Genomic DNA, 10,304 nt, shown 5'->3' with positions numbered 1-10,304 from the left:
CCGGCTCACCCGGCCAGATCCCGGCTGCGCGGCGAAGCCTTCCCCGCAGCACAGCGCAGCGCAGAGGGGCTGGCAGGCTCCTGGACTCCCTCGCTCCCAGGGGCGGTAGGGGTAGGGGACAGCGGGCGCGATGCCTTACCCTTAAAGACTGAAAACATCACCCTAGAAGGGATCTCCGCAGGATTCTTCGCCTCTGCCCCTTTCCCGGCCAGAGGATCCAGCTCGCCTCCACTGCCCGGCTCCGGCCCCTTGCCCGGGGACTGACCCGTGGCCGGCTCCCAGCGCGGGCCTCCCCCTCCCCGCCCTGGGACCCAGGCGGCTGGCACTGTCCCTGCGGCCACCTCCAAGGCGTTTTCCGCCGGGCACCAGCCCAGAGGGGGGGCTGGCCACTAGGACCTGCCCGCTGTCACACCGCGGATCGCCCAGCTTGGGGCAGGGGCTGAGGCGCCCCCGCCCGCCCCGCTGCCATCCAGTAACTCTGCCATCTTCCCGCTGCCTCCGCCCCCACCGGTCCCCGCCCCCTTGGCCGGCGCGCTCCCCTCCGCCACCCGCGAGCCCTCCTCCCAGACGCCCACCCGCGCGCTCCGCTTTCCGCAAGATCGCAGAGGTGGCGCGGAGCCCGGCGAGCCCATGACGGACCCCTTCCCCCGGTCTTCGATGCCTCAGCGGAAGATCCCCAAGGGCTGGCCAGAGGACGGCTGCTGCTGGACACCCTGCCCGCGAGGCCGCTGCGACCTGCAGCTCGGCGTGGACGCAACTGGCGACTGAGCGAGCGCCAGCCGTCGCGGCCGTCGGTCCGGAGTGGCTCCACGCCGCGGCGCCCGCAGCCCGGCCCCGGCCCCGGCCCCGGCTCGGGGCGCCCGGGCGCTCTCCCCGCGCCCGCCGCCGCCCGCGCGCCGCCTGCCCGCCGCGCCCTGCTGACAGCTGCGGCGGCGGCGGCGGCGATGCCAGGGAGCAGGGCGCAGCCCGCGGCCGCGCTCAAGGTGGCGGCCGGCGCCCGGGAGTGATGCGAGCGCCATGGCGAGGCTGCTGGCTTCGCGGCGGTGAGCGAGGAGCGAGCGCGGCGAGCGCGAGCCCGGGCGCGGGGCCACTCCTTCGGGTCTGGCTGCCCTGTGGGCTCGGATCTCCCTCTTCCCCTCCCTCTCTCTCTCTGCCCCCTTGATTTTCTTCTCGATTTGCGTCTTCACCATCTTCGGACTTCATCCTCTGGCCGCACCACTGCGAGTACCCCCGTCTCTAAATGGAAGTAGTGGAGCTCGGAGCCTCTGGTGTAAGGCACAGACATGATCCATGGACGCAGTTTGTTTCCCAGTGAGTACCTTTCCCGCCGCGCCGTTCGGCGGGCCCTGGAGCCCGGTGCAGGGACCCCGCAGTCCCCGGGAGTCTCGGGCAGGTGCAAACTTTCTGCGTGGCAGCCACCCAGGACGCGGCGCGGGGGCCGCTCGACCTCTGAGTGTGCGGGGAGGGGGGCAGCCTTTGCTGGGGAGTACCACCCTTCACTCCGAGGAGAGTGCAGCCGACGAACCCCCAGGAGTGCACAGGCGGGAAGCCGAAGCTTGTGGGGGTTAAGACTTTGTGAGATGGGGAAAGAGGGTCCTTCTTTCAGGGGTCCCACATCACTAGGGGCACTAAGGTGTCGCCCAGGGCGAGCGCCAGCCTCGGCGGAGCTCTGGCGCCCGGGGACCTGGAGCGTGGCGTGGCAGCGTGGAAACGTGCGGAGCGGAGGTGGGAAGGCTCCGGGTGAAAGGAGACATAAGAAAACTGGGGGTGGAGATTGGAGCCAGCCTTCGGTGTTAATCCTGTGCCACGCAATTCAGACACTGGCTCGGCCGTGAATTCAGCGCGGTGCATGCTTGAGAAAGTGATTCCAGGCAACACGGGGAAGGCAGTCAAAACCCTACCGACTGGTGTGTGTGTGTGTGTGTGTGTGTGTGTGTGTGTGTGAGAGAGAGAGAGAGAGAGAGAGAGAGAGAGAGAGAGAGAGAGAGAATGAATCATGGCAAGTTGAAACGCTTACTGCTTACAAGCACACTCAGAGTAACCACCACCAATGTTTGAAAGACGGAAGCAGGTGACCCGGCCGAGTGTAAAGTAACGCTGTGTACACTTTCTCTAATCATTGGTATGGGGCCCAGATCCTTGCCCACAGCACTGGGAAGCAGAAATATATGAAAGGCAGGACATAGACCCCATATGTGCTTGTGCAATTGTCCACTACAGTACATTTTAATAACTTGAAGATGAAAAGCAGAGGCGGTGAGGACTAGGTGCTTTTGCACCTGGCTGGCTTGCTTTAGGTTTGGCCAAGGGGCTGAATGAAGGCAGACCTTGGCAGGAGTGCAGAGGTCCCTGTCAGACTGCGCTGCCTATGGGCTGTTCAGTTACAGACCAGAAATTCTTTGATCTTGAAAAAGACTCCATCACCTGCCAGTAGAAATCACCTTTTTCAAAACACTGATCTCTTTCTGGAAAACTTGAAGCACTAAAGCAGATGGAGCGTTGGGAGAGATGGATTTTACAGTTAGCAGGTGCCGAGGAATGGTGACATTTTGTACAGGGCTTTTAGAGACATTTCTTCAAGCTACTGAATTCCAGCCATAGGAATCGGTTCTGCTCCCTTGCTCCCCTCCTCCAGATCCTATGGGATCTTCCTAAGTGTTTTCCAAAACAGTCAGTTTGGCATCCTTGGGGTGGGATCTTCTGGTGCTCCGGGGACTCTTGCCTTTCCTGTTTTATGACCAGTCCTGTCCCTTAGGGAAGCAGGCTGGCAAAGCCGTTCCCTAGGGTGACTTAGGGTGGGCCCTGACACCCCAGCTTGCCTCTGAGTCAGGGAGCATTTGTCTAAGGAGTTTGTGTGTCTTCTTTTCTCAACTTGCTTTACTTCCTTAAGGGATTGTCAAGTTCTCCTAATTTGTATGTTTTTATTCTGTTTTTCCAAGTTGTGAGTTAGTGTGCAACAGTTGAGAGTGGTAAAACTTATGTACTCTGGTATCATTTTTAAGTTATTATGTTTTTACAAAATTTGATCATTTGTTGTATACTATCTCTAATTTTTCTTTTCTGTTTCAGTTGTAGCAAGTTTAATCATCCTCCATTTGTCTGGGGCAACCAAGAAAGGAACAGGTGTGTTTCTCTGGAAAATGCTGGTAGAAGTCCCCTAATTACTTTAGATTTTACTATTTCCCAATAATTTTAACATTCCAGAAAGTCTGAGCATTTCATGGTATGTGTAATTGATAGGTTTTAAGCAAGACAACATTTAGAAATTAATTTACTAATGGATATTCTAATAATGTGCTTTAAATTTAATATTGTAAAAATTATTCATTTATTTATCCATTTACTTATTTTTGCAGAAAAGCAAACCACTTCAGAAACACAGAAGTCGGTACAGTGTGGGACTTGGACCAAACATGCGGACGGAGGTATCTTTACCTCCCCCAATTACCCTAGCAAGTACCCCCCAGACCGAGAGTGCATCTACATCATAGAAGGTGAGGGCAGCCCCTCCGAGATTGTGGCATTTCTGGGGACAAACAGCTGTTAGAGCTGGATGAATACACACTGGCAGCATTAATACAGGGCTAAGGCAAAGAATTCTGAGAAACGGGAACAAACCCACAACTTACAGCTTGTAACAATTGACTAGGTAACTTGGGGTTTACGAAGTAATAGAGTGAATTGGGTAGCTGGCATGTCATTCCCCAATGTCTAACCGTTTGAGAAGATGACCTGTTAATCAGTTTAGCAAATATTAGAACATCTTACACATTTTTTTTCATTTTTCTAGAATATTATAAGATACAAAACAATGTTACAGCTGCATGTATAAATTGTGTTTTCAAAACACTAATCTGATAGGCATTTTCACAGGAGATGTCATCATATTTTACAGTTTTATTTATTTATTTACTTCTTTCTAAAATTATCATTATCATTTTATGATACAGTTCCACAGGCCCTGAGATTTACCTTCCCCCTTCCCCAATTCCACTCACCACCCCCAGAGATTTAAAAATGTATTTTTAAGTGGAAGAGAGAGAGAGAGAGTGCCTCCGTCTAGTGAGAGAAAGGTATTAACTCTGCAAGTGGCACAATGGCAGCAAAGGCAAGGACTGGGCCTACCCTACTGCTAGAGAATTTATACACAAGAACCAATCGCAATCTGCCATGTAAGTTTTTAGAACCCGATATTTGCGTCATCTCCTCCAGGGGTCGGCAATGATACGAATCCGGAGTCAGGAGCCAGAGATAGAAATTTGAACCAAGGACCCCTTTTGCATCAGGACATCTTAACTAAATGCCCATCTTGGACTAAATGCCCCTTCCCTTGCAATATTGTCACATTTTCTTACTTAAAAAGAAAGTAACAGAGACATAAAAATGTATGTATTGATAGCATATGATATGATATTTTGATACACACATTATAAAATGCCCAAACCTTTGAGCAGATAGTATTGCTTTTAAAACCAAGGTCAGAATTCTGAATGATGGCATTTTCTTTCTTTGCTTGTATGCCAAAACTCAGTGTGACTTCTCAGTGAACGTTTCGCATTTTCACTGACATTATGGACACCTCTCTGCTAAGTACAACTTGTTCAAATGCGTGAACAGGTTGGGGCCAGCACTGTGGAATAGTAGCCATTTTTAAAGCCATCATCTAATATTCGAGTTCTGGTTTGAGTCCCATCTCCTCTGCTTTCCTTCTGAATCTGTGCTGATGCGCTTGGAATGGTATCAGGCGGTCCTCCAAGTATACGTGCCCTGCCCACCCATGTAGAACCCCCCAACGGAACTCTGAGCTCCTGGCCTTGGCATGACCCGGACCCAGCCATCAGCAGAGAAAACCGATAGGTGGAAGCCCTCTCTTTCGTCTCCCTCTGTACTTTCTTGATCTCGGACACTCTGCCATACAAGTGATCGAAGTGTTTAATTCTTTAGGTGATATTACCTAATATCCTAAAACTTCCAGCCCTCATCCATCTTCCCCTATCCCAACTCACACCCATATGTGCGCACATGCCCACACGCAGAGGGCTGTGTTCATGTCAAAGACGTGCATTCAATACCTGCTTAAAAATCAGAGATGCTCTTGGTACCACTTCTGAGGCAGGCATCTGTCTGCTCCCTTTGTGCAAAAACAAAGACACCCCAAGCTACAAGAAAGAAGAGAAAGCTCTAAAATTAACCAATTTTAGTACAAGCACTGGGATCCGACAGCTTTACTTTCTTTTATGATTAATAGCAAAAGATATTGAAAAATGGAGATTGTGGACTGAAATTGGTTTTTCCTCATATTGAGTCAATATTTTATAAATATGCTAATTACATATGTTCTATTTAATATGCTATGAATTTTGTAAGAACTTACATATATTGGAGCTTTTAATCATACAAATGGGTATTTTTGTTGTCCCCATTTTTCAGATAAGTGAACTGAGACAGAAACGATAGTTGTAATTTTTAAAGCCATGTAATAAAACTTATGTTTGGAACAATGATATTACAAAAAATCTAAAGCTATAAAAATAAACAAAATTTACTAATTCCAATTTTCCTATTTCAAAGATCAACTCAGAAGCATTTTCTTATTATTTGATTTAAAAAGCATTGCTGAGCTTTCTTTTTAATATTACATGCATGAGCTCATTAATCCATATTTATGTCAGAACCCAAGACTAATATGGAGAAATAAATAGATCCTCCCTTTGTTACAATCTCAGACTTTTACTCTTTTTGAAATATATGAGGCTTTTCTTGTCACTCATTTATTGAATGAACTAACGCTGAACAACCCCAAGAAGTACCTGCTCTTCCAGGTGGAATGTAAGACACGAATCCAACAGACATGACGCTTCCCTGAGGCTGTTGTCTACACAGTGTGGTCCAGGAGTTCTTTCCCTTTCAGCAAACTGTCTAAGGTGATGCTAGGACAAACCCAGAATGGCCGGAGTCGACATACGGCAAAGAAGAGACTAGGAACAGGGAAACCCACCTTGCTCTTTGTTCTGGAGGTTATCGTCCTCCTCACAGACTCATGCGGAACTTTGGAGATTGGTGGGCCCAGTTGTTGTCTGAGGGTTCCACCTGCTGCAGAACACATCAGGAATTAGTCTCAGACGCAGAAAGCTCTGGTGTATCATCTGTCCCTTCCAGGAGAGTCTGGGCATGATGGTACATACAATGTTGTATCTTTCAAAAGTTTGAGTAGAGAAATAATGTGAAGTTTCAATGTGGAAACCACTAAAGAAAAATAGTGTAACTTAAGGAACTGTTGAAAAAGATTAAATATATCCTTTTAATAATCTATACTGAAGAATCGATGTTGGTAGTGGGATAAAGAGTGGAAATGAGGCATGTTTGGAAAGCTCATGCACGAATGGTGGAAAGGAGAATTAGAGAGTCCCACGGCTTTTCTGAGGTTTTCTCGTCACTTAAGGAATGCAGGTGCAGAGAGAGGGTTTAAAGAAAAACAATGTGTTCAATCTTAGTGTTTATGGTGATGTCTCATGTAGGAAATGGATAATTTTCAGTGGAGAGATCTGTACTAAAGTTACTATCTCATATTCACAGGTAGAGAGATTGTTGTTGAAAGCATTAGAGAATATTTAGGGTACTGTTTTTCAACTCTTGAAAAGAATAGACACCTGGGCGTGTCCCCTGGAATTCTTGTGTAACTGATCTTAGAGCATTGGCCATTACCGTAAGTCTTCCCTTGGAAACTATTGGCACACAGGCTGGTTGGAGTACAAAGGTGGGAGTAGAGATGTCAAATAGATTCTGGAAAATCTGTAAAGAGCAAGTAGAGTTCAATAAGAGCAACAGACTGATAAGGAGCCTCCCAGGAGCTGAGAAAGAGGTGAGGCAAGGGGTCTCATAGCACCAGAGGGGTGGAGTAGCATTCTAGAGTGTTCTGAGATCTCAACTCATATTTGTTTGCTTGTTTTGTTGTGTCTTGGGGGAAGAGAGTTGAGTGGACATTTGGGAACAGCAGTATCCATAGTGAAAACCAGTATCTCTTTCCATGCCTTTTTAATAGAAAGATGTATTCATTTATTTATTTTAAGGACAGTTAGAGAGGGAAAGAGAAAAACAAACACACACAAAGAAAGAGCTCTTGGATCTGTTGATTTTCACCCCATTTGGCCACAATGGCCAAGAGTGGGTCAGGCTGAAACCAGGATCCCGGAATCATTCGAGTCTCACATGAGGGTTCTGGGGCCCAATATGTGAGCTATGTTCTGCTGCTTTCCCAGGTGCCTAGCAGGGACCTGCACCAGAACTGGAACAGGTGGGGCAGAAAGCAGCAATCATACGGGGTGCTGACTCCCGAAGTGACAGGCTGACCTGTCTTACAATGATATTGTCTCCTTCCTCCATTAATTCATTTCTTCCTTCTTTTCTTTCTTTCTTTCTTTCTTTCTTTCTTTCTTTCTTTCTTTCTTTCTTTCTTTCTTTCTTTCTTTCCTTCTTTCCTTCTTTCCTTCTTTCCTTCTTTCCTATTCTTTTTCTCTTTTCTTCTTAAACGGGTCAAATTGTCTCTATTCCTTTCTAAAAAGCATGGCCATCTTGTAGAATATTATGAATTTTACATATAAGAAAGAGACTAGACTAGTAGTCATTGTCTTGCTGGGATGGAGAATCCAGAGGGGTTTCAGAGATCCTTGAACAGTCTCAGCTGGTCAGTGTCCCTCACTGAATCTGTGTCTCTGTGTGTGACTCACATGGATGTGCTCCTAGCTCAAAACCAGTCTGAAGATTCTCCAAGAGACTGAGACTCGCACGGAAACTCCAAAAATTGTGGCCACAGATAGTGAAGAGGAAATGCTGAAATGGAAGGCAGCGGTGAGCTGAGAGATTTGAAGGCAAGGAAAATCTGCGTGTATGGAGTCAGATCCAGATAATTTAAAACAGTTAGCTTGTATCGCATCAACACTTCTCACCTACAACTAAAACTATATAATGTGCTTATTTTTAACAGTTACACGACCACCTCCTAAAATTCAGATTGTATAGATTTCACATGTGAATTTGTACATTTAATTCAATCATAATCAATAAAGAAAATGAATCCCTCATGCAACATGTGAACTACTAAAAGCCATAAAAATTTCATGTTCTCTGAAAAACAAAACTGTTTAAAGGTTTGTTTATATCCATATTGGAAAGAATTTGAGTGTCAATGAAGCTGAAAGTAAGCATGAATGAATGTATGACAGATGGACAGCTATTTCCTAGGGGAAATAAGTGGGTATGTGCAGACTCCTGATAGATAAGGATTCTAAGAAATTGGCACGTTGATTTGTCTTTTCCTGGCCGCACATTGTTTATATCTAAAATGATTGTCAAACAATTTAAAAGAGTTTGCTTACTCATAAACATACACAAGCTTCTGAAAGACAAGATAATTAGGCATATGCGATTTTATATTACAGGATGATAATGATTTCAAATGGTGTCCAATGCTAATGGAAAAGGGGCCCAGTCCTAAAGTATTTGACTATTTGTAGTCCAAGACTTGAGGGATGAACATGGTTTTCTCAGTTGATTTTAGCAGAGATTTCCTATTTGCAGATTTCAAAAACTCTTCAAAGTTTCCTTAGTTCTGTCATTACGTTGTTGCCATTTGTCTTATATATTAATTTGAGATAAAAGTACATGTAATTTTCTTGCAACGATTATAAACACCTCTCTTGGATCTCCCATAATTTGGAACAACTTTGGAAATTAGATATAGTTCAAAAAGCTGTCTTTCAACATGAATTGAGGTTTAATTTACTGATCCAAAATTTTAAATCCCAAAAGTGCAAATAACGTAGATTATTGTATGAATCTTTTGATAGCCAAGTCATTCATTTTCCTTTTCTGAATACATTTTATATCCATGCATGCAGGGATTTCACTTGTAGGTCCTTAGTAGTTTGTGCTGTTACTATATATTTATGAACAAGTAGAGCATGGATGGCTGGGTGCTGCTTTTAGAGGTCTTAGCTTTAAACTTGCTAGAGGAATTTAATCCTGGGGAAGGTCAAGAAGGTGACGGAGCACTGAGAGAGTACCAGGCCAGTGATGCTTACCAACATGCAGGAATGACTGGGGGCTGACATCCAACAAACAGCTTGGCCTTCTGGAGAACCCCGCCTGCATGCAAGCCTGGACTGCTAGATTTTTTTGGACTGTTTGGTCCAGGGCAAATGAAGGATGGAAAGTCACATAGTAATGCATTCACAAGACAAAATTTAGCCGTGTTGGAGAGCTGTAAGAACATTTATGGAGATATGATTTATGAGATGTGAGTCTGGTCTTTCCTGAGTAGATGTAAGAAGGAGGCTTACTTTAACAGAGATTTTCTTAGAGGTGCAGGAGTTAAATTGCAGCTGTTCATGAGAGCAGTGAGCTACATAAACACTTGAAAGAACATAATGTCTTAGAAAACAGGGAGTCTTCGGTGTGACATGAGGTGACGAGATCCTGGAAGTAGAATATTCTAGAAGATGCTGTGTGTTGAGTACACTACTCATTGTCAATAGTTGTTAGAAAGCCTTTGAAGAATTTAATCTTAGGGTGGTCAGATTTTTGTGTGCCTACCTTTGTATATGCACTTGGGTCTAATCAAAACAATGCACCCAAACTACTTGAATGGTTGTATAACTGCACTGAATAATTTTCAAGTGGTTTCTTGCCTTAAACTTGAGAACTTGAGAAAATGCTGCAAAAGAGAACAATTTGGATTAAATATCAGATTAAGTTATAGCAGAATAATATATTGCGTAATATTTTCACTTTCAAAACTATCATTTAGGCATTTCAGTAAGAATATTATCTTCAGAATACAAAGGATTACATATTTCATCTTCATTATCTGGGAAATATTTTGTAAAGATTGATAGAAGATACACACATATAAGAAATGTAATAGGAAAAAAAATTAACCTCTGTATTTACAAAAGGCCTCATAACCATGATGTTTCCTTTTCACAGCTTCTCCAAGACAGTGCATTGAACTTTACTTTGATGAGAAGTACTCTATTGAGCCATCTTGGGAGTGCAAATTTGATCATATTGAAGTTCGAGATGGACCGTTTGGCTTTTCTCCAATAATTGGACGTTTCTGTGGACAACAAAACCCACCTGTAATAAAATCCAGCGGAAGATTTCTATGGATTAAATTTTTTGCTGATGGAGAGCTGGAATCTATGGGCTTTTCAGCTCGATACAATTTCACACCTGGTAAGTAGGGTTTGTTTTAAACCATCTTTTATCTCTTTAATTTCTGTGTTCATAGTGCAAAATCTTTTGTA

General features: G+C 45.1%; 1 protein-coding gene across 2 annotated transcripts in view; it reads left to right on the top strand.

Annotated features, from left to right (window-relative positions):
• The first annotated feature begins 999 nt into the window (after positions 1-999).
• The window catches only part of NETO1 (neuropilin and tolloid like 1), an 88,911-nt gene continuing 79,606 nt past the window's right edge, over positions 1,000-10,304 (top strand). The window contains exons 1-4 of one of the 2 annotated variants that reach the window (XM_040985119.1): positions 1,000-1,311; positions 3,070-3,123; positions 3,357-3,494; positions 9,985-10,233. In XM_040985119.1, coding sequence (XP_040841053.1) covers positions 1,284-1,311; positions 3,070-3,123; positions 3,357-3,494; positions 9,985-10,233 — 469 coding nt within the window. In that variant the 5' untranslated portion in view covers positions 1,000-1,283. The remainder of the gene's footprint in view (positions 1,312-3,069; positions 3,124-3,356; positions 3,495-9,984; positions 10,234-10,304) is intronic. The other variant, XM_040985120.1, reaches the window with a different exon arrangement.

The sequence above is a fragment of the Ochotona curzoniae genome, unplaced genomic scaffold (assembly GCF_017591425.1).
Source record: "Ochotona curzoniae isolate NIBS_2020 unplaced genomic scaffold, NIBS_Ocur_1.0 contig_43, whole genome shotgun sequence".
Classification (NCBI taxonomy): Eukaryota; Metazoa; Chordata; class Mammalia; order Lagomorpha; family Ochotonidae; genus Ochotona; species Ochotona curzoniae.
Note: the sequence above shows the minus strand (reverse complement) of the source record. Positions and strands in the feature narration are given on the sequence as shown.